Source organism: Carettochelys insculpta, chromosome 12 (genome assembly GCF_033958435.1).
Source record: "Carettochelys insculpta isolate YL-2023 chromosome 12, ASM3395843v1, whole genome shotgun sequence".
NCBI lineage: Eukaryota > Metazoa > Chordata > Testudines > Carettochelyidae > Carettochelys > Carettochelys insculpta.
The window spans coordinates 18706947-18732264 of NC_134148.1; the positions used below are offsets into that span (position 1 = coordinate 18706947).

Here is a 25318-nt window from a genome sequence, read left to right on the forward strand (position 1 = left end):
CATTACTCTGGGAATTTTTCTTGAGTGTTTCTGTCATAGTATGCAATTCCTTCCATAGAGGCCAAGCTTATGTCATCGCTAAGCCAGTTTTCAATTGTTGATTGTTTTATGGTTTTCCATTTTTGAAGTGCTAATTTTTTAGAGCAATTATGTGTAACACAATTGTATTTGATAGGAAAAAATGAGTCCACAAAAAACAGTTTCCTATTTCTATAACTGGTGTTCTTCAAGATGTGTTGCTTATGTCCATTCCAATACAGGTGCACACACGTGCATGCCCAGTTGCCGGAAGTCTTTTTCCCCTAGCTGGTAGCCATCGGGTTGATGCAGCACCCCCTAGAGCTGCGCTGTTATGGTCACCTATATATACACTGCCCGACCCTCTCCCCACCCACGTCCTTCTTGCCATATAACTCTGACAGTGGGGAAGGCAGGTGGGTTTTGGAATGGACATGAGCAACACAGCTTGAAGACGACCAGTTACAGAAACAGGAAACTGTCTTTTTTTCTTCGAGTCACAGCTCATGTGCATTCCAATACAGGTGAATGCAAGCTGACGTTAGGAAACAAAGTTGGAGCACCGGAACGACTGCAGTATAGTCCTGCCTACTGCTGCATCCTCCCTAGTGTGTAGCGTAATCATGCCATGAGCTGCAAATGTATGTATGGGGGGACAGTGGCTGCCCTAAAGATCTCCTGAATTGGGACACTGGCCAGGAATGCTGCTGAGGATGCCTGCACCCTCACAGAATGAGCCCTAATGGGGAAAGTGGGCACTCCTGCTAGCTTGTAGCATTCCCTGATACACAACATTATCCAGGAGGAAACCCTTTGGGAAGAAACTGGACAGGCCTTCATCCCGTCCACCACCACAACAAAAAGCTGCTGCAACTCTCTGAAAGGTTTGGTTCTATCTATATAAAAAGCCAACAACCTGTATACATCTAAAGTGTGCAGGCTCTGCTCCCTCAGGGTGGCATTTGGTTTAGGATAAAAAACTAGTACAGAAAAATGCTGATTGACATGGAAGGAGGAGACCACCTTCGGCGGAAAAGCCAGATGTGGCCTCCATTTACCTTTTCCTTGTGGAACACCACACAGTGGGTCGACAGTCAGGGCTCTCAGTTCAGAAACCTTTCTGGCCGATCTAATGGCCACCAGAAAGGCTGTTTTGTAAGTTAAAAACCAGCAGGAAGTGAGGAGTTCCAAGGGGGCTGCATAAATTTAGATAGCACCATATTAAGGTTCCATGAAGGCAAAGGGTCCCACACTTGTGGCTTAACCCTCTCCAGGCCTTTAAGAAACATTTTCACCACTGGGTCTGAGTACATTGAGGAAAAACCTGGGTCAGGATGAAACGCGGAAACAGCTGCCAAGTGCACCTTACTGGAGAAAAGGGCCAGCCCTTCTTGGCATAGCTGCCACCACTAATCTAAAATGATCAAGGCCTGGAGTGGTAGTAAACCTCTTTGCACCATCCACAGAAAAAAACCCTTGCACTTCCTTAGATACATGACCTAGTAGAGGGTTTTCCACTGTTCAGGAACACATCCCTGACTGGCTCTCAGCATCAAAGTTCTGTGGCACTCACCCAGGAAGCTTCCATGCCATGAGATGAAGTGACAGAAGGTTGGGGTGCTGTAACCACCCCTTGTCCTGAGTCATAAAGGGACTGTTACTGATTCACTCACTGACCGGTCTAACAGGACAGAGTACAAGTGCTGCCTGGCTCACACTGGAGCCACCAGGACCTCCAAGGCCTGATGTGACCTAATTTTGAGGACCACCTTGTGGACGAGAGGAACCAGAGGGAATGCATACAGGAGTGGGCCTGCCCATGAGATGCTGAATATGTCTGCCCAAGATCTCAGACTCCGCTTCTGGCAGGAGCAAAATCTCCGGCACTTTGTGTTGAGATAAATGGCAAACAGGTCCACCTGGGGATAGCCCCAAACTTGGAAAATTGACTGTAGCACGTCTGAGTGAATGGTCCACTTGTGGTTTACAATGGATCTGATGAGATGGATTGCTATGGTATTTTGAACCCGTGGTAGGTAGTGAGCTTGCAGGAAAATTTGGTGTTGAATGCAGAACTCCCAAAGCCTGAGGGCCTCGTGACACAGGGGAGAGGAGCGTGCACCTTCGTCTGTTGATATGATACACTGATATAATACATTGCTGTTTTATTGTCTGTGCTCAACAACATGCAATGACCTGCCAGACTGTGCTGAAACACCTCGCATGCCAACCTGATGGCCCCGAGGTCTCACACACTGATGTGGAGTTCAAGGTTTGACGTGCCTCAAATAGCCTGAGTCCGGTGCTGTCCCAGATGTGTCCCCCCAGCCTCGGTCTGATGTATCAGTCACAAGGGACAGGAAAGGTTGGGGAGGTTGGAAAGGCACCCCCCCACACACTGTCCGAGCACCCAACCACCAATGCAGAGTCCGTAGAACCCGCTACAGTAGAGTTGATAGCATGTCTATATTGTCAAAACAAAAAAGCAGTCAAGTAGCACTTTAAAGACTAACAAAATAATTTATTAGGTGAGCTTTCGTGGGACAGACCCACTTCTTCAGACCATAGCCAGACCAGAACAGACTCAATGTTTAAGGTAGTAATCAAGGTGGACAAATCAGAAAAAAAAATATCAAGGTGAGCAAATCAGAGAGCAGAGGGGCAGAAGGGAGGGGAGGGGGAGTCAAGAACTACATTAAGCCAAATACGCAAACGAGCCCCTACAGTGACTGGAACAAGCAGAAATCATAACACCTTCCATGATGATGGTATAATCATTTCATCTAGTGATAAAAAGGGTACGGCCTTCAGTGTGACCTCTTCGTGTCTGTCCATTGATCATCTATGTTTTTTGCTCTATCCTGGCAGTATGTCAGTCACAGCTCCTGGCAGAGGGAACACTAGTGTTGGATGTGGCACTTGCTGAGACAGCAAATGCACAGGGAGTGCTTCTTCAGCCCTGAAATCACCTCACGGCAAGTGTGACCCTTCTTGAAACCCAGAATACCAGGTGAGTCCTTTTCACTGGCAGCCAACACAAGAACAACGTCTACACTTTCTTCTTTTTCCTTGCACTTTTATTTGAAGATCTAGCCAAATAAAAGTCAAAAACAGGCTGAAAAGTTAAAGATTAACAACCTAAAAGGAAAATAAATGATCTGCTAATATGGGGTGAGCAAAGTGCGGGGGAGGACCCCTTGACGAGGCATTAAATTTTGTAAGAGGGGCACAGCAAGACCAGCTGCTGAGTCTAAGGCTCATCCACCTCTTTAAAAATGTTGAAATATGTTTCTGTTTTTCTGTATTTCTATTCACATTGATATACCAATTCATAGTTTTTACATACTATATACATATTTTCTTACATGCACTGAAAGTTGTTTTTTTTTTTCCTTAACATCAAAATAACTGAAATTTCCATTAGTTTGGTTTACACTCAACAGGTTGGGAGGGACTGTTAATTGCAGGGACAAAAAGTGGGGCCTGTTCTAAAAAGTTTGCTCACCCCTGTGCTAATGGATAATTAAGGGCTCTGTATCTACCCAGGGCCGACTGGAAGGAACTGAGAATGGTGAGTTGGTGTGTTCTGGCTAGCATATTGGCGCACCATGAGAAAAGAGAGCATATGTGTGGCCCAAAGGACACTGCTTGAAGAAAAAATCTGAATTTGGACCAAATTTTGTTTCCTCTTCCTTTTTAAATCCCAAATGATTCACCATACATATAAAGGTTTTGATTAACCCCAAACTTCATTTTTCAGTGAATAAGCTATAAACTTGCCATACAGGATGGAAAATTGAACTGGGGGAGCAAATGTAGAAACTGTATCCTTCTAAGAACGCTGCATTTCCAGATCTCCTCCCAAGACTACCACTTCCTAGCTTCTTCTTTCAGTATTACTTTCCTTTCCACCCAATAGAAGATTGGTGATGCTCTCACTTTCTGAAGCACCTGTACATAATTGATTTTGTCCCCCTCATGCTGCCACGTATGCAGGAGTTTCCACAACACTTAAGCAAAACTAAGTAATGCTTCAGAGATCTACTCTCTGCATGCTCTGCTAAAAAAATCCCATTTAACTTTTGAGAGAAGCAAAATACTGACTATGCAAAGCAATCTGCTTTTCCAATCAAACTAGCGTCGCTGCTGCCAAAGTAATTCAGCTGACATAATGCCCAAGAAATTGACCCAAAAGGCCTCTTCAGCTTCTATTTTTCTTATACTCTATTTATTCATAAGTATTCTTTTAAAAACATGTGATACAAAATAAATGATTTGTTGGTTTTGTGGGACATATATAACATATATAATACGAAGGTCAATGAAACTGCACACTTGTGAATATCTACATTTTATTCTCAACACTGTGCCCAAAATTTTAGACACTGAGATGTAACCTTTTAAAATCTCACATTAAATTATGACGTGAATTATGGTAAACTAGTTAGCTAAGAGGCCACCAATCTCCTATAGAGAACAGAGGAAAAATCTGAGGGTGAGCTCTAGTAGAAGACTGGGGTTGGAAGAGTCCTAAGGAAGTCATCCAGCCCAATCCCCATCTCAAAGCAGGGCCAACCCCAACTAAATCATTCCAGGCAGGGCTTGGCAATCCCGGCCTTAAAAACTTTTAAAAATGGAGAATCCACCACCTTTGCAAGTAACCCATGCCAGGGCTTCACCACTCACCTCATGAAGCAGTTTCTTCCTAATATCCAACCCAGACTTCCCCCCACTGCAGCTTGAACCATCCCTTTGCTTCTTGTTCCATCATCTGCCAGCATTGATAATAAACTAGCTCCATTTTTCTTTGGAAACCCCTTTGCAAGTAGCAAAGGACCCCTATTTTTTTTGCAGCCATTTACCTCAGCCTCTCCTCACAGCTCATGTGCCCCAGCCCCCTAATAATTTTCATTGCCCTCCACTGCATTCTCTCCAGTTTGTCCACATTTTTTCTATAGCGGGGGCCAGGGGAAGGGACAAAGATGGGACTGGATGCAATACTCCATATGGCCTCATCATCAGTTTCCCCTGTAAGCTGTGAGTTTGTACAGTCACTCGGGAATGGGGGAGGTGTTTCTTTGTACTGGTTCAGCTGGGTTTTTCCTTCTACTGGTGGTACACATTCACACATTCCTCAGACAAAAATTTATTCAGCACGTTTGGAAAAAATTCAGCACAGGAATGGAAAAGATCAGAGGAAACACTGCTCCCGTGCACTAGAGAGGGAATAATCTCTTCCCTCAGTCGGCTGGCAATGCTCCTGCTAATGCAGCCCAAAATGCTGTCAGGCTTTTTGGCAACTAAGGGAACACTGTTGAGGCATATCCAGATTCTCATCTACTGTAATCCTCAGGTCTTTGTTTGCACAACTGCCACTTAGCTAGTGCTCCTTCGCTGACAGCAGTGCACAAAATTCTTGCATCCTAAGTGCACAACTCTGCACCTGTCCTTTTTGAACCTCATCAGATTTCTTTTGGCCCTATCCTCCAATTTGTCTAAGGCTATGTCTACACTGTGAAATAAAATCAATTTTAATAAATTTAACTTTTTAACATTGATGTTTTAAAGTCAAAGTTAATTCTCCACAATTGTTTCATAAACTCAACTTACCATTTTTCCCCTGTCAACTTACCATGTCTCCATTGCCTTATCCAAGTTTGACTGCATAAGCAATGCATGGTGAGCGCAGTGCCTTAGCCCTGTTGCATTCTGGGGGTTTTGTTCCATTGGGTTGTGGGGAAAAAAAGCTGCCGCAATTGCTTTTGGGTGTTTGATGTCACTATCTCAGAATGCAAAGCACTAGATCAGAATTCAGAGCATCCACTAACCACGTGACAACAAAACTGCAGATTGTGCCATTTTCTCTGGCACAGCATGAGCATTGATCCTCAAATGCTTCAAGTCCTTGCACAGGCAGTTATGGCCACCTCCCAGAATGTCATGCAGTATCTGCTCTGATGAAGGCAGTGGGTTGAGATGATGATTGTGGATGAAGACGGTGGAGAGGAAATCAGTGAACTGCACACCAGGAACTTAGAAATGATAGCTGCCCTGGATACATTGCTTACAAACACCCACTGGTAGGATGACATCATTTTGGGACAACCATTAGCAGGTGCAGAACTGTGCATGTGCAAGTCCACTTTTATGGAACTCTGCGATTTGCTGCCCCCCTGCCCGGAAGCACAGCAATACAAGAATGAGACAAGCTGTAATGGTTCACAAGCAAGAGGCAATTGCTCCATGGAAGTTTGCAACACTTGACAGTTACTGGTCAGTGGCAAATGAATTCAGGGTTGGCAGATCTACAGTGAGGGCCGCAGTGATCCAGGTAGTCAATGCAATCTGTCAGCATCTCCTGAGGAACTCCATGACCCTGGGAAATGTCCAGCACATACTTGCTGGTTTTCCTGCCACAGGGTTTCCTAACTGAGGTGGGGCAATAGATTGCATGCACATTCCCATCATGGCCTCTTAGTATATATACCACCTGGCCTCTGAGCATATAAACCGAAAGGGATACTTTTCAGTGGTGTAACTGGTGCTGGTAAATCACAAAAGTGATTTCACTAACATCAACATGGGATGATCGGGAAAGGTTCAAGACATCCGCGTCTTCAGAAATACTGGTCTGCACAGAAAGCTTGTGGATGGGACTCTTCCCCCAGACCAAGAAACCAAGATTCGCGATGTGGAAATGTCTACAGTAATACTGTGTGACCCTGCTTACCTTCTGCTCCCTTGGCTCATGAAGCCATACACAGGCATCTGGACCGCAGCAATTAATACTTCAACTCCAGACTCAGCAAGTGCGGAATAGTGGTGGAATGTGCCTTTGGACATTTAAAAGTGAAGTTCAGGTGCCTCTTCACCCATTTGGCCCTTTCCAAAACTAATGTCCCCACCACGGTTGCAGGGTGTTGTACTTTCCACAAGCTTTGTGAATCCAGGCAGGAGAATTTCATGAAAGCCTGGAGCGCAAAGGCAGATATCATGAGCAGGGCTTATGCACAGCCACCCACAAGGGCATTCACCAATGTAAACAGAGGCAGTGGCAATCAGGGAGGCTTTAAAAAATAGCTTTATGAATGTTTGGTCAGCCACTTGATTCTACTGTATTTGACTGTTGTGATGCCATCCGCACTCCCTGCAGTGATTTGTGCACCCCACCAAATGTGAACCAATAAATCAGACTGTGGCTTTCACAAAAAGAATGCTTTTTTTCGGGGGGGGGGGGGTGGAGGAGGGGGAAAGAGGGTTAAGGTGTAGGAAAAAGAATGGATGTAAAAGGAGGGTTATTTTCACAAAAAGAATGTTTGTCTTTGTGGGAAGGGAGGCTAGATTTTTGTTGCTTTTTTTTTTTTGTTTTGTTTTTTAAAGCAGAGGTGCACACATGCATGAAGTAAGCCAAGACTTACTGGCACCTGACTTCCCTGTTCCTGTGGGCAGGCACCACTGATGACCCACCAACCCCCAATCCTAGTTCTGGGTGGTACATATGGGGTTTCATCAGCCCCATCAGCTTTGGCTACCCTCCAACACCACCCAGATCCCTCTGTGGACCTTTGCATAGCGGCCGCCAGCTGTGCTATAAACCTTCTCAACACCCACCCAGGTTCCTCTGCTGAACTCCCCACAATGATTTGTGTACCTCACACCGCCACACATGTGAACCAAGAAATCAAATGTGGATGCCATAAAAACAATGCATTTATTTGGGTTCGGGGGAGAGGATTAAGCAGTAGGGAAAAGAAGGGGTATCAAGTGTGGTAGAATACCCTTTTACAGTGGTAGGGGTCTTGCGCGGGGAGCGGCACACTGTCCTTGCCCTTCCTCCCTCCCTGTCTTCAGGAATGTGATGAGTGCAGGTGGGCAACCTGGATTTGGGGGAGCCTAGGCAGCAGGGAGCAGAGCTTGCAAACTGAATGCTGCAGAGGGAGTCCCTCTGCAGGTCCAGCATGCAGCGCAAGACCTCCAGTTTGCTGTGAGGAGCTGTGCCATGTCCTCTCTCAGGTGCACCGATTCTTCTGTCCTCAACTCCAGGACACACTGACACCACAGTTCTGAGGCCCTCTGACTGCCAGTGGCTGTTGTGTCGGCCTGTCCAGCTGCTGCAGGATAAGATCCTGCTTGAACTTTTTGAGCTTCCTCATCCTGTATCCCATGCTGAGGATACCTGCTGAAAAGTGAAAGCGGGATCCCCGGCCGAGACCAGGAAACCTGGAAGCTCGGAACCCTGCAGCACAGCAGCTTGGACCCAGCCAGGGCCTGGAGCCCCTGATGGAAGCCCCAGCTGCACGATCCCCAGCTGTGGCAGAGGAACCTCACAGCCCTGCTGCTGGAACTGGCTGGGACATGGGGCTCCAGCCAGTAGCACCAGCTGCAGGGTCCCCACCTGCGGGGGAGGGCAGATTGACCCTGCAGCCCCAGGGGATCCCGGGCCAGGAGTGCAGCACCCCATAGGCCAGCAGCTGAGAGGTGGCTGGGGCCCAAGCCCCTGCTGGAAGCCCCAGTCGCAGGATGAAATTTCCCTGACAAGTCCTGCATCACTCATTTATACAAAAGTGTCCAGAAGGACATATCTGCATAAATGAGGGATGCGGGACTTGTCAAGGAAATTAGGGACTGCCCTGCACATTGCAGGACATCTGGGAACCCTAGTCTGAATGAACCATGAGCTTACACTCCAACCTTCTGATGACTGGGAACAAGGGGGAGGAGGATGTTTTGCGTATTAAAATGTAGCAAGATTGGAAGATGATACATCTGGTCAAGCTGAGTTTTAGAGAGAATGAAAAGCAAGCTGAATTTGCCCTTAAGGGACAAGCTAAGCAAGTGCTATATTTAAAGTGATTCTATAAACTATTACACATATTCCAAAACAGCACTAAGACTACATTCAGTATTCCCTTGTAGTGTACATGCTATCCTGGTCGAACAAAACAGAAAAAAATCAAAACAAAAATCCATCTAGTAATAATTACAGCATAGGAATAAAAATGAAATTGAGAAAGAATAACTGCATAAAAATCTACCTTAAATATAATTGTGTTGAGATGAATTCCCATAAGTAACACTAACTATGCTATTAATGTGAATAAAATGTTACAGACATATTGCAAAACTCTGGCTAATTTAATAATGCCTGATATGCCTTACATCATGTTCAAATGATGTAACAATATATTGCTAAATGAGTCACCTCATATTAGCTTCATGGCAATAGCATACCTGATGGGCCATTAAAGAGAAACGGGTGTAGCATATTATTGCAAACACTGTTATTTTTGCTATTGATTTTTTGTATTGATCCAAAACAGAGGTTCTCGAACAATCCTCATCATTATCAATGGCCACAATACTTAAAACACTCAGAAACACATATGAGCTAAAATTCATCTATCATTAGAGCATAAGCTATTTTACAATGCAATATTTTACACTGAGTAAAATGTAATTAGTGCATCACAGCATGTATGTGTGTCCACATGTCTTTCAACAGTCATGTTTAACAGATTTATGTTATGCCTATCATCAGCTCACTCTGTCTATTTTATAATAAGAACTACAATGGATTGGCTATATCGGCACATAAAATTTGCAGAATTAAATATATTAAGACAACTGAACTATTCATAAACATTTAATTTTTGAACTGAGATATTGCTGATTTCCTCTCTTCACATGATTGTAGACTACTAGAACTGGAAGACGTCACCAAGTTCAGTACCCTGCCCTCACAGAAGAGCCAAGCACCATCCATATAATAATCTCTGTTAGATGTTTATCCAACCTGTTCTTAAGTAACTCCAACAATGGAGATTCTAAAACCACCCTAGGCAATTTATTCCAGCATTTAACCACCCAGAGAGGAAATTTTTCTTCATGTCCAACCTAAATCTCCCTTGCTACAATTTAAATTTAAGCCCATTGCTTACTATCCTAGTATCAGAGGCTAAGAAGAATAATTTCTCTCCCTCCTTCTTTCAACACCCTTTCGATACTCAACTGCTACTATCATGCTACCATTCTATTCATATCTTGTCTTGTATTTATTGTTCTCTAGGTATACCTGTTAGTTTGTTAAAACTACTTTGCTACATCGTGGTAAAGTCTGGGCTCAATTTAACACAGAATAAAAGGGATATACTTCTACGCTTCAAAAAAATACAACCGTATGGTTGAGTTCACACTAGCTCCCTACTTCAAAGGGAGCATGGTAAGTGGGATGTCGGGAGATTATTAATTAAGTGCTGCAGTGCATATGCAGCATTTCATTAAGCTAATTCTCCCCCGCGGCAACTTCACAGCGCCGGTTTGCATGTAGCTGCAGCTAACCCACCAGTACTTTGAAGTGCCTGGGCAACTTCAAAGTCCCTTTACTCCTCAAAAAGTACCCATGCAACTTCGAAGTGCCCTTACTCCCAAAACATTTTGTCCCAAAACATTTTGGGAGTAAGGGCACTTCGAAGTTGTGTGGGTACTTGAAAGTACCCGTGGCTACACAGCTTGCCAGTGCTTCGAAGTTGCTAACTTGGAAGTTCCCATGGTGAGAATTAGCCTAATGAAGTGCTGCATATACCGCGCAGCACCTCATTGCTGTTCCCCGCTCGGGCTGATTACCATGCCCCTTTTGAAGAAGAGGGCTAGTGTAGACAAGCCCTATATTCCATTTTTCATTCAGGATTGTTTCAATTTACTGAAGTACAGGCTTCAATATATTATTTTCCGACATGTACAATATGTTACTATATAATTAAGAATACATCCAATCATAGGTTTGAACCTATCTAAGATGCAGTTACATTGTTTATGACCTCTCTATTTACCTAGGGTGCATTTTAAAAATAATGCAGATTTGATTGCTTATTATAAAAACTGGAATCTCAATGGTTAAACACACATACACTGACCTTCAGATAATTTCACGATGATAGTTCAAATCTAGCAGTGTATTCAAAAAGTAAAATATAATCTCTGCTCATTTCACTAAGAGAACACGTAATTTTCAGTCTTACTACTTAACATCTTAACCAAAACAGGCAGTTTCCCTTATTTACAAGAATTCATTTAAAACTAACAGCATTATTTCAGGTTTGCAGAGAAACAAAAAAATTGACAGTGTGATTCCACATAGAAAAACAGAAGCATAAAACTCAATTTAAAGAGGCGCCAAATATGATGTTTTATAAAGTGGCCTAGTATTGCACTTTATTCTGGTAGTAAATCAGAATTTCTGGATTTCTCCTAAAAACAATTTCAGCCATTGGTTAAGGCTCAATTAGACCATCATACTAGATGACTACTTAAGGTTACCATTACATTTTTCAAAGAAGAGAAGCTGTAAGTGATGGCAAGGTGCAAGACTCCAAAAATGCAGGGATCCAAAGGAGGGAGGGGACATACACTGAAGCCAAAAGTTGGGAAGCAGGTCACTAAATACTTGGACAAATCAGTCTCCTATGGAGCAAAATACCCGGGTTTGGTTTGTAGAAATAGGTTTGGTTTTGTTTTATTGTTTTGAGATAAATTTGAAAACTCTAGTTTCAGCAAGGTAGCCGTGTTAGTCTGTATCTTTGTAACATCTCTGTGAGGTTACGTCTATGCTTACCAGATACATTTGATTTTATTTAATTTGATGTTACAACGTCGACTTCTATGAGTTCAATTTTGAGTATCCTCACTTCCCACAAAGTTGGGGAAGCTGGGAGCCAGGAGGCGGCACAGCAGGGAGCCAGGTGCTGTGCTAGTCAGTTTCCCAGCTCCTGCACGGTGACGGGCAGCCAGAAGCCTGTTATGGCAGTGCCCACAGTTTCACGGTTCCCCACCACTTGCAGGAGCCAGGAAACTGGTCAGGGCTGCTGCACTGGTCAGTTTCCCAGCTCCAGCGAGTGGTGGGCAGCCAAGAGACAGATGCAGTAGCCCCAGTCAGGCTCTAGAGCCTAATGAATTGGATTCAAAAGACATGGTGGTTCCACACTAGCCTTCATTCAAATTGTTAAATTCGAACTTGATGCCATGCCCACCCTGTTCCAATGATACTATGCTATCGGTATTAGTGCTCCCTAAATTGAACTAATGCTATTTACAGTGAAGACAGTCACTGGGTACAATCAAGCTAACTGCCTTAAAGTCGAAGTTATCTCAGTGTAGACATGAATCTATTCACAATGCAAGGTTCCGCATTTAGCCATCTGGAGTTGAAAACTGAAGTTGAATGTACCATAATTCAGAAAGACAGCCCTCAGGATGTTTTTAAGTACTGATGCACTTCATATTACACTGGATAAAAATGAAGTGCGTCACACTGCAAACATTTGCTTAGATAAATAATTTTACACATGAATAATGCCATTGATACAAAACTACTCACATGAAAAAGTTACTTACAAATATCTTTGCAGATTTGGGCAAATAACAGTAATTAGCCCCAAAAGCTCAATTCCCAGGAGGCAACAGAAAAACATCCTAAAATTCAAACTCCCTACTGAGTGACTGAAATATATTTATAATTATTTCCTAGTAGTCCTCTATAGTTTTAAACATTCAACACATACCTTTTATGGAATTAAAAGTTTTATGAAAATAAATGAAATACGTTTTTGAAAATTTAGAGTAAAATTTTCAGGGGGGCCTAAGTCTGACTTTCAATATAAATATAAACCGAAGCTTCTTTTGGGTATGGAACTTAGGCACTCCTGAAAATGATAGGAAAAAATTTTACATATTTCAACTTACTACTTCTGCTAGATCAGGGGTGTGCAAAGAGAGCAGCAGGCCCCCTGGGGGCATGACATTTCACAAGGGGCTCATAAGATTGGCTGGATGATGACCACCATCAGCTGCTGAGTCTCAGGCGCATCCACCTCATTAAAAATGTTGAAATACGCTACTGTTTTTATGTATGTGTATTCACATTTATACACCATTTTATAAATATTTTTTTTACAGTACAGCCTATATACTTTTCTCTTAAACATGCCAAAAGGGTTTTTCTCCTCCCGTTTGAAAATAACCAAAATTTCCTTCAGTTTGGATTATATTAGACATGGTAGAGGGCCCAGTACATAAAAAGCTTGCTCACCCTTGTGCTAGAAAACTTTCATTCAGGTTCCACCTGAAGAAGTCAAATAAAACCCCAATCACATTTCCACATTACTTCACTAGTTATCACTGTAACTATCAAGTTAAGTTACAAACAAATGTCTGCAGAGGCTTTCCCTCATCAAAAAATCAACAAGTGCTCAATTCTAACATTAGAGATACTTTGATTTATCTTGAAGAGTAGTTAAAAACACAAGCTGGGGTCTGTCGCAGAATTTCACTCAAAGAATTAAATCTGAAGATTTTATAGTATCTTAATTCTAAACCCCCTGTAAGCATTAAGAAATCTTATATTTTTAAAGAAAAAACAAGACAAAACTTTAAATAAAGCAACAGATATCAGAACAAAAATAGAGGAATCTAATCTACTAAAAACTGTTTTTCTCTTTTATTCACAACTTCTTAAAGGGGAATGAAAGAAATGCACATACTCCTGTGAAATTCCAGGAAAATATTTTAATAAAACAAAATAAAGATTAAAATAAAAAAAAATTCTGGCTTCCAAATAGGTCAATGACTAGAAATTAAAACAAAACAGAGAATTGGTGTCACTAAAAAGTAGGCACATAAACCTAATTTCTTTGACGCAGAACTACAAAACAACTTAACCTCTTTCTACTGCAGAACAAAACAGTTTTATGTAATTTGATTGTCAAGTTGTTGTGCAATATAATAAACTAACACAAATGAAAATAATAAAATTAGTTTGCTTCCAAAATAGTGCCAAACTTTATATTTAAATATTGCACATCATGTTTGAACAGCATTAATAATGTCAATACAATCTACTACTATCTAGACTTGCAGTAATGTGTAGTCCATAGCCTTCATTTACAGAGGTACGGCTGCTTTTTGGAAACCAAATATAAATGATAGCTTCAAAATACAGATTTGAATGGGTCTTTCTTTGCAACATCTGTGTTGCAGAGAAAAGCAAGAGTACAGGAATCAAGATTACCTCTACTTAACAAGAGAATCAGTGCTAAATTCAGTACTACCACATGGTGCCCACTTTCTGTTCTTTACAAACTACTACTTAGAGACTTGGACAAGTGTCAAACCCAAGAGCTAAGTTTTTCCATCATTAGACATTCCTGAAACACGAGTTCAAAGTGACTAGAATGTTTATTGGAAATAAAAATATATCTTCCCCACTGAAAACAAATAATCAGAAATGATTTTCTCTTCTAAAATCCAATACAATAGTTATTTAAGAATTTTGACAAAATAACCTTAAGTTTTCACCATAAATTCAGAAGTACTGACAAGCTCTAGTTTGAGAAACAAACATTTGCAGACCACATTCCTTTTCAGAAAAAGAGTAACAGTTTGTTTTGCATGTTATTCAGACTACAAGTTATACCTGGAAAAAAAAATCTATCTAAAATGAACATATTGGCACTGAAATGGAAAAATGTTTGCAGCTTACAATTTAAGCATTACTGAAACCATTTATTAAAAGAAATAACAGGATTAAGTTGGTGAATTTTAAATAAAAATATTAGAAATCTGAGATTATCATCCACTTTAAGAAGCATTAATAATAAGCAAAAGAAATGGGAGAGTTTGCTAATGCAGTCAATTACAGGTTGAACCTCTCTAATTGAGAATTCTCTCATCTGACGACATCCATAATCTGGCATAATTTTAGTTAGCCAGACAACAATTTATCTTGGGTGTGGCCAAATTCCCACAATTCCATAACATTTGTTTACAGCCACTACTCCTGGCTCTCAGAGTTCTGTGCTGTTATTTAGCTCTAATTTATTCCTAGGGCTAGAGCCACACTCACACAGATGATTGACCCACTCAGAGGCCATCGTACAGAATTCTGTTGCGCACGAGTGAAACCGTGCTTTCCAGAGTCAAAGTCGAAACATCCCATCAAACTTCCATGAAGACAGACATTGAAATCAACTGCTAATAAGTTGATTTTAGCTATGCAACTGGTGTAGCTAAAATTGCATATTGGCAGTCAACGTCTATGTCTAGTGTAGACATAGTCTTCTAGAGCCCAGTAAGCCATGGAAGTGTTGATAATGCTTCTAGAATATACTGACCTCCTGTGGTTCGGCATATTCTCTCTTTTGGCACTGGTCAGTTCCCAAGGGTGCTGAACTAGAGAGATTCAACGTGTACATATGCTATCATTGTTTCACTTCCATTAAGCTGAATTCAAATGATCATTTGAATTGCAAGTCAATATTTAACTGGGGGACTCAAAGAGTGCACATCCAACTCCCACTGACAATTTGGCCTGAGTTTTCTGTTCAAGAAAAAAATAAGGCTGAGATTTTCAGGCCAGTGATTTTGAGTACCTTAGTTTCTGTGTTCATCCCTTGGAACAGCTTAAAAGATCCTAATTTTCAGGTAGTGAATAATAAAATGCTTACTGACCTCTCGTAACAGTTGTTCTTCCAGATGTGTTACTCATGTCCATTCTAAGTAGGTGTAAGCGTGCTGCATGCAAAGCTGCAAGGTTTTTCTTCTAGATGCACCCATTGCGTCAGCTGTCGAGCCCCCTGCAGTGATGCAGTTATGGTGCTGTATATAGGCCACTCCTGCCCTGGTGCCCACTCAGCTCCTTCTTGCTGAACTATTCTAGCAGAGGGTGGCGGGGGGGCAAGTCTTGAAATGGACAAGAGCAACGCATCTTGAAGAACAATAGTTACAAGAGGTAGTTAACTAATTCTTTTGTTTTGTTTTGTTTTTAGTGATTGCTCATGTTGATTCCAAGCACATGACTCTGAAGCAGTTATCTGGTGGAGGGCTGAGATGTCAGTGAATTACAGACTGGCGCACCACTCTACTAAAGGCAGCATAATCTATGGCCTGCGGGGTAATCGCATAGTGAGTTATAAACGTGTGAACCGAAGACGATGTCACTGCCTGGCAGATATCCTGGACAGGAAAATGAGCCAGGAATGTGGTAAACGATGCTTTTGCTCATATGAAATATGCAGTTAAGGGAGGAGCCAGGACCTGGAAAAGGTCATACAAGGTCCTAATGCAAGCCATGAGCCAAAAGGAAATCCTCTGGGGGAAAGAGGCAAGCCTTTCATTTTGTCTGCAATAGCAATGAACAGCTGAGTAAATGTTCTAAAGTATATTCTACAGAAAGAAAGAAAGCACATATGAAGTACAGGGAGTGGTGAGACCACTCCTTCTTGGTTGCATACAGCTTTGGGTAAAAGACCAGTAGAAAAATTTCCTTATTGACATAAAATGATGAAACCAGATTAGGTGGGAAAACTGAGTGTGTCTGAAACTGCACTTGTTCTTGTAAAACACTGACATGAGAAAATTAAGTCTTATACCCTTCTGGTTGATGTGATTACAACCAGGAAAACTACCTTCCATCAAAGATAAAGGAGGGAGAGGGTTGCCAACAGCTCAAAGTGGGGCCCTGTTAACTCAGATGGCATGGGTAAAGATCCCACAAAGGAACAAGGAAACAAGCAAACAAGGAACAGCTCACCAAGCCAGTATGTAACAATGAAATAGCATACAGCAGACAAACCCTCTATGGCAAAAAGAAAGTGTCTGTCAGTGAACCTTGGCCGTGACAAAGGAAGTAGCAGAATTGCTGGCACTTCCTGTTCTGGTGCATCTGGTCTATTTGAAGGGATATAAAAAACGTAGTGGATGACAGCCAGGCAAAGGGACCATTCGTGGCAGTGGAAGATCTGCTGAGCTGATCAGTCAACTCATTCTGTGATCCAGGAAGATCCCAGGCCTTCTGGTATATCTCTTGAGTGATACAAAAGTCCTGCAGCTTGAGGGTTGGGTGACACATGGGAGAAGACTGAGCACCACTCTGTTTATATAAAACATCGCTGTGGTGTTATTTGTTAGAATTGAGATGCATCTTCCCTGGAAATGGGTGCAGAAAGTCTTGCAGGCAACACCTACTTGACACTGAGGTTCAGCAGAATCTCTGCCTGTGACCAAAGACCCTGTAGTCTGAGGTTGTTTAAGTGAGCCCTCCAGCCCATTGCCAACATGTGCATGACCAGAATGAGCAAAAGGGGAACCCACGTAGACTGCGTGGGTCAAGCCATCACTGTAGAGAGGAAACAATCTGGGAGTGGGTAATAAGTTTTGATAGAAGTCTACTCCAAGATTTTGGAAAGTGGTCAAGGGCAACACTCTTCTATGGAAGGGGTGCAGGGTCTGGTATGGAAGTCAGGTGCAGAAGGGAGCTTGAAATAGGAGACTGAGATGTAGTAGAGTGTGTGGGGTCTGAGAGAGTGCTTGGGTAAAGGAGCGGTTTGTGACCTGTGGTACTGGGGTGCAAAGTCTGGGATGGCTTATGGGTGGAGGCTAGATGAAAAGGCTTGGTAAGACAGAGATAGATCTTTCCTGCCCCGGTCTAATGAATATCTGACTGTAGACCAGGGCCAACCCTGCATAAGACCATGCTGTACTGCATATGTACAGTCTGACATGTGACCAAGTAGCTTTAGACAGTTTCAGATTGTTGTGGTGTGGAAGGCTAAAAGTTATCTTATAATGGCACTTGTGGTGAGAAACCAAGATTAATGGAGAAAGACTGTGGCCTAGATCAAGTCTAACTGGGATCCTATGAACTCCATCGTCTGAGTGGAGATGGTCTGGTTCAGAACTTGGCAAAGAAAACTGAGTCTGAGAAAAGTGTTGTGCACCAGTCTCACATACGCCTCTACTTGGGCCTGACACAAGCCCCTGATAGCCAGTTATCCAGGTAGGAGAACACCTGTACAGGCTTTCTCCATAGGAATGGTGCAACAGCCATGCACTTCGTGAACAGGGAGGGGACCACTGATAAGCAAAGGGGAGGACAGCAAAGTGGAAGTGCTTCTTGCCTATCACGATCTTAAGAAACTTCTCATGGTGCATGATTATGGCAATGTAAAAACTGTGTCCTTCAAATTGAGGATGGCATGTTAATCACTTGGATTCAGTGAGGGTATGATTCAGTAGTGGGAGACTATATGAAATCTCAACCTATTCACAAACTAGTTGAGGTTGTGAAGACTTAAAATAGGCAGGATCCCACCCTTGGCACTGGGGATTAACAGTGGTAAAATCCCTTGCCCTTGAACTCTCGAGGGATCTCCTCTACTGTTCCTAACAGAAGGAGCAATTGCACTTCCTGTGTAAGGAGTTGCTCATGAGAAGGGTCCCTGAAGACAGACAGAAAAGGTTGGTGGGAGGGAGAAGAACTTAAGGGAATACTCCAGTTCAACAATGTTTAAGATCTAGATATCTGAGGTAATCTGAGCCAAAGTATGGCACAATTGGGAGGTTTCCAAACATAGGAGAAGGACCCAGCACATGCTCTGCTGCATCATCTTCAGGCCCAACTTCAAAACTTTTTGAGGGCTAAAGACAGCCTCACTGAGCCCTGGCCCTGATTGCTCGAAAAGCTTGCAAGTCTTCTCCTATATTTATGGCTGTCCCTCCTATCGTAGTCTTGCCTGTGCTGGGAAGGACAGCAGGAAGGTGGAGGCTGTGTCTTAAAGGGCTTCCTATGTGGAGGCTCAGAGATTTCAAGGTTGCCCTTGTGTCCTTCAGGCTATGGAGTCTGGAATTGGTTTGCTCAGCAAAAAGTCCAGAGTCTTCTAAGAACAAGATCTATCTCATGTGCTGCACTTCTGGAGAGAGGCCAAATACTTGTAGCCTTGAGTTCCTGCACATTGTGCAGTCTGCAGAGTCTACAGAATCTAACACAGCCTATCAGAATGATCTTTCCTTCCTTGGAATGAGAGTCCACAGGGAGGAGATCTTTACATTTGGCTAAGGAGGTCCAAGAATTAAAACAACATTAAAATTGAAACAGCTCAGTAGATTGTTGGTCCGAAAATCTAAGCTTGAGACATTTCCAACACCCCCACCCTCCCAAATAGACCTTATGGACAAAGAAGACCAGCTTTTTTGATTTAGGGGTGGGACCCTGCTGCCTCTGCCACTCTTTGGCACTAGCCTCATCTACAACCAGAGTACCCAGTTGTCGACAAGTAAACAAATAACTCATAGCCTTCTGAAGTCACAAGGTCTTTGTGGTGTTGAAACTGTCTTGATCAGTGGCCATGTCACCCTCACAAGCTCTTCTTGGGTGAGGATGTTTACCATGGGGTTTATTCTGCCACCTCCTCAGCTTAAAGGCCAAAGTTCCAAGCCACCCTTTCGAGTAATGCTTGGCAGGCCCTGTGGTCCACGGCTGGTAAGGAGGTGGATGAGCCTGCTACCACTTCGTCTGAGGAGGACAACGATGAAGCTTTCACATGTCCCAGGTCTTCCTGACCTGCTAGCTCTCAGGAGGCATAGGCTATGGGAGGCAGAACTGGTATGCTAGCAATCCTTGCATCCATCTGAGGGCCTGCATCCAAAGCACTAACTGTTGGGTACCAATTGTGGTGCTCTGCTCCAACTACAGCGCTGAGCTGGGAGCATGTTGCAGTGCCCACCACAGAGCCTGGCTTGATGACATTACAGAACCAGTCAATGAAGCAGTGTGGAACTCCGTTGGGATGCCATCTTCTGATTCTCTCAGGGGTTCTCTCTCTCCATAGGCAGATGGTGGGGGCTCTCCTGTCAAAGGCCACTGAAACAGGCTGGGAACTGGAGCCTTGAGCTTGGTGATATGCCCAGGGCATCCAGAAGGGCCACTGCACCGGGGGTTTCTACAAGATGCCCTTGAAATCACCGGGGCCTGGAGAGGTTGGTTCCTGTGAGAGCATCTTGAATGGTACCAACTTTTCCTTGATACTTAGGAGTCTGGCTCCAAGTCAAAAGGCAAGCCCAACCACAAGGACCATGGGGGTGCAGTGCCAGCAAGAGGTGCTGAGAGGAGAGATCTCAAGAAGGAGGATGCTGGGGAGAGTGCTCCTAAGATAACCAGTGAAGTACGGGAAGTAAGTGGTGTACCATGGCAGGTTTGCCTGTTAATGCTTCTGGCTCCCTACAGAGGCCCTTATCCAGCTGATGCAAAGGCCTGAACGTGGTCTACTGGGCCCTCAACTCAGTGAGGTCTCTGCCTGCCTCAACAGTGTCAGAAGTGGAAGGCATGTCCAAGGCCCCCCATTTGCTTCTTCCATGTCAGGGAGTTGGCACACACTGAGTTCAACAACTCGGCTATTGGAAGCGGACAGTGTAGGCTACTCCAAGAGCACTGCAAAATGTGCTGAAGAAGGACGTATACTCCATTAGTCTCATAAGCTCTGCTGGTAGGTGATCTGCCACTCTCCAGTTGCTTATGAGGCACTGAAGAGTGAGAACCGTGCAGAGATGTTGAGCTAGTTTTCAGGGGAGAGAGGCAGTGCTGAGACGTCTTGGTTGCTGAATACTGCGATGGTGCCCTGAGGTCTCACACAGAGACCTCATACCATAATTGGTATGCTGAGTGCCAATTAAGATGATTTTGGCGCCAGCCCCAGGCACATCAGCCGAGGGTGAAGCACTGACTCCATAAGGAGGAGTTTTACCCTCAAGTCCCTCTGTTTTTTAATGCAAGGGTGGCAACTACTACAGATCTTTCACTTTTCCATTTGGTGTGCTTCCCCCTAAGTGCTTAAGGCAAGATTTGTGAGGATCTCCCATGGGCATAGGCTTCTGGGAAGAAGCACAGGGTTTGAAGCCATGGGTCCAAAGCACGCCCCAGTCCCTGGGAGACAGCAAACCTTAGGAAACACTGTGGAATCCCTTCCTAGAACAAGAGAAGGAAGCTCCAGTGACCATCACTGCCAGTAAGAAGTAACTAAGCGGGTGGTGGGTTGACAGTGGCCTATTTCCACACCGTAACAGCACCACTCCATGGGACTCCACAGTACCAACCTGGTGGGTGCTTCTAGGAGAAAAACCTTCTGATGACTTGCATGAGACATGCACATGCCTACTTGGAATCAGCATGAGCAATCAATCACTTGAAGAACAGCAGCATTTTCTGACATTTGAAGCAGGAGATCCAGCAAACAGCAGCACCCAAAAATCACTACTGACTTTTGAAAAACTTGGTCCAAAATGGAAAACCTCAGTCAATACAGGTCAGAATGAAAGCACACTGGCAGAAGAATACACAAAGGCACAAGGGTAAAAATGCAAAACAGAAGACTGAACTTGTGTGTTTTTTTTAAGATATAGGACCTTTGTCCTGCAGGTTACTTATCTAGTCTAGCTTAGGCCAGTAGTTGTTTGAAGTTGATAGTTTTGCTGCCCTGTATGAAATAACTTTAGTTACTTTAGTCTAATTCTAGTGGACTCTCACACCATCTGGCAAAGAAGCCAAGAACTGAAAAGGGCTCATGAGTCCAAGATGATCCCAAGATGAAGCATAGGGAAAGGAAACTGCCAAACATACACAGCATCTATAGTACATGTATTCATTTTTTCCAAAAAGGATTTGACTCTCCAGGACTGAGAGATCAGTTCCCCTTTCCCAAACGCTAAAGTCTCCTCAAACAGACACACAAAACATTTGTGATCCATCTGGACAGCACTAACTCTCACAAAAGCCCAGTTCAAGACCAGGATATTAGTGTTTATGAATGTAAAAGTCTAAACTACTGAACAAAAAAAAATTTTTTAAAAAAATCCTTTTTCCCCTTTCTTAGCTAAATACTATTAACCTGAAATGTTCAAGTGATTCATCTAATAAAGATATTCAAAAGAAATTGAATGGATTGCCATACTTACTTGACAACCTGGTAGTCCTGGGTCTCTGCCATACAGTGGAAATGGACCTCTGTCTGATGTTTTTCCTAGAAAGCAGAAGAAAAAAGTTTGAAATAAACCCATTTTGAACTGCCTAGACAGCTTATATTAAAAATATTTGTCAATACAGTAAACCGTCAAGACACATGCAATCAGGTTGTGTGTGTCTCGGGTTAACGCTACTGCTGCCTCAAACAGAAGCGGGAAACCATTCCTGTCAGGGTCGGCAACCATGAATCAAGCTGCCCCCCCGATGGTGGCAGGGAAACCGGTCCTGTCAGGGGCAGCAGTCTCACTTTTGCCACCCCTGACAGGAGCAGTCTTCTGCTCCTGTCAGGGGTGGCAGCCACTGCTGTCAAAAGCACCAGCCACGAGTCAAGCTGATGTCCCTGACAGGCACGGTTTTTCCCCCGCTCCTATCAGGGATGACAGCCTGATTCGTGGCTGCCATCCCTGATAGGAAACTGCTCTTGTTAGAGGCAGCAACCGTGGTCAGGCTGCCACCCCTGACAGGAGTGGTTCCCTGGTCCCCAGAGTGGCTGGGAGCTGGGAACCAGGCAGCAGCCCAGCTCCACTCCACTTGCAGAGGCAGAAAACTGACCAGGGCAACAGGGCTGCCACTGGTTCTCAGCTCCCCTCCACTGAGTGGAGCCAATAAACTGACCAAGGCTGCTGCAGCTGGTCAGTTTCCCCTCTCTGCAAGCAGAACTGGGAGCCAGGCTGCTGCAGCTGGTCAGTTTCCCACATCCAGCAAGCAGCAAGGAGATGACAACCCTGGCACCTGGTTCCTGGCTCTCTGCCACTCTGGGAGCTCAGAAACTGACCAGCTCTGCTAGGGTGGTCATTTTTCCAGCTTCTGCAAGCCTAGGGGGGACCCAGGAACCAGGCTCCCCTCAACTTGCACAAAAATCTGAGTTATGCAAGGGTTGTTATGTAGCTGTAATTTGCCCTTAAATGTCTTTTAAGAGCCTAGTAAGCAGTGGAAGTGTTCACAATGCTGCTAGACAATACTGACCTCCAGTAGACCAGCAAATTCTCTTGTCCAGCACTAGTCTGGTCCTGAGGGTGCTGTACTAGAGAGGTTCAACCTATACTTCTTTTTATATGGTTAAATGTCAAGTTCTGGTCTAGTTCAGGGATAGTTCTGTATATTGTTATAGCTATCAGCCTGTTATCAGCAAAATGAACATTTCCAATGCCAGCATTATATTTTGAAAAAGTGATATCAGAAACACAGCATAGTAAATTGATGACATGCATCAAGCTAGCACACAAAATAGAATGCCCAGACCCATTTCCCCACTATTTGCAATTCAGAACTGAAGAGGTAAAACATTTGGGCAGTGATGTTCACATAACAAGTGCACCCTTACTAATCGACTCATAGAACAAAGAACAGTCTAAAATATGAGATGCATTACTGACATCCTACTCTGCCAAATGGAGATAAGGTGTTATAACAAATGAAAACAATAGAACAAAAATCAAGGACTGAATGCTGGAAGAAGAAGAATCATAAAAGAATTATGAAGACCTTAGCCTTCCACTTCTTAAGCAAAAAATGAAGCTCACACAGATGACAGGAAAGGGAGGAAAAGTGTATGGAGGGGTGGCATGCACAAAAATTCAATTTTGTGGAATACAGAAACTGAAGCCAAGTAATTTGCAATGTGTTACTGTAGTTTAATGTAACTGTTGCTACCCTTAATAAACATAATTTATCACATAATTAATCATTTGGTGTGAAGAGTCAATAGTGCAACTGGAATATACTGACATTTGAAACAAATGCTACAATATAGTAGACTAACAAGGAATCCAGAGGGTGGAACATATACCTTCTCTTGTATTCTGTAGTAAAGCAACATGAGTTCCAAGTTTAACCAAAACAGTGTCATACATAACCTACCTCCTTAACAAGCACTAACTAACAAACCATTTAAGTGACAACATGAATAGTTTTTGTTTTGTTTTAAATAGGTTCTTCCATATATTAAATAAAGACATGAGACGGTGAGGAAAGAAAAAGGCAAAGTAGCAGCTTAGTTTAGACTTCCAGGAAACCAGCATTTGGTTGTTCACTAAGGGATATTAAACTTCAACCAGTAAGCCTCATCCATATAGATTAAGCTAACCAGTGGGGGCTGGAGTAGAACACCTGCTTCCTGCAGGCAAGAGGCTGTTCTAGCCCTGCAAGGCCAGCCATGGGACAAGGGCATTCCATTGAGGCTGGAGCAGCCCTCATCTATAGTGGGCCTGGACTGGGAGTGCTGCGATCAGGGACACTTCAATATGGCCAGAAAACTTTTATCCATGGACAGGGGTGGGAGTGTTTTATAGATTAACTCCTCCCCCCTGTTTTATACATTAAATTTAAAAGTTAACTGGTTAATTTATTAAACATGATTTTACATACCTAGTTCACTGTAGCTCTACAGCTTCAACCTCCCTGGTCCTGCACCCTTGGGACCTGAGCAGTTGCAGACCAGGAGTTTGCTGGGCCAGGAATGGTCAGTTCTACCCCTTGCTGGTCTCAGCCCTGCTCCTGGGCTCCCTGCCGATGACATCCCAACCCTCTCTCACATCCCCTTCCCCTTCCCCTCTCCTTGCAGGTTTCCATCCATCAACTCTCAGCCCCGGCCACCCCTCCTCAGCTGCAGTTCCCCAAGCCGCAGCTTCCTGCCAAGCCCCAGAGATGAGTCACCGCTCCCCAGCCAGGGGCCTTCTATGCAGCCATAGCTTTCTGAGGTCGTGGCTTCCTGCCTGGCCCCTGCAATGAGCCACCCACCATGATCCACCAATCCCCCACCTGGGCTGCCAGCTTACTAGCCCAGGCCACTGCTCCCTGATGCTGTCCCAGCCTGGCACCCTGTGCTGCTGGCTCCCCACTCCTTTGCTGCCAGACCAGCTGTGGCTGTCCTGGGTTCCTGCCACTGGTCTGGTTAGCCCCTCCTACTCCTTCTCCGGGACTCTCTGGTCCTGCAAAATCCATGGTCCTGCCAGACAGATGTTGCCAGATGAGAGACTGCCAGATTTGGGAGTTTTAATCTGTAGTTTAGTTCTGAATAAAGCAAAAGTTCAGACCTTTTAAGGACATTCTCCCCCCAACCCCAGGCAATAACTTCATAATAAATTAAAATTTAATAGAAAAATAGTAATTTTGTAAACTATCACCACAAACTACACTACACTTGATTTGTGTGAACTATTGATTTAATTAATCCTAGAAACTTGCTTATGCTCATCTTCGAAAACCTTCTTCTCAGGAGAAATCTTTAACCATACAAAAACCAAATCAATCTATCCATTCAAGGCAACAAATGAGACTCGTGTTCCGTGGCTTGGTGGCACCATACACAGGGCTGAGTTCATCATGCAGAAGAGCTGTCTTTTTATGTTGCTGGTTGGGATTGGAAGATGTGAAGTGGGCACAGGTTTACAGTGCTTCACCTCTAGTCTGGCCACTTCTGGTACTTATGCTCAGGAGCAAGAAAGATATTTCCCT

General features: G+C 43.7%; 1 protein-coding gene across 15 annotated transcripts in view; it reads right to left on the reverse strand.

Annotated features, from left to right (window-relative positions):
- The window catches only part of TCF12 (transcription factor 12), a 395995-nt gene that overhangs the window by 107526 nt on the left and 263151 nt on the right, over positions 1–25318 (reverse strand). For all 15 annotated transcript variants that reach the window (XM_075006242.1, XM_075006258.1, XM_075006256.1 and 12 more), the window contains one exon: positions 21796–21860. In XM_075006242.1, coding sequence (XP_074862343.1) covers positions 21796–21860 — 65 coding nt within the window. The remainder of the gene's footprint in view (positions 1–21795; positions 21861–25318) is intronic.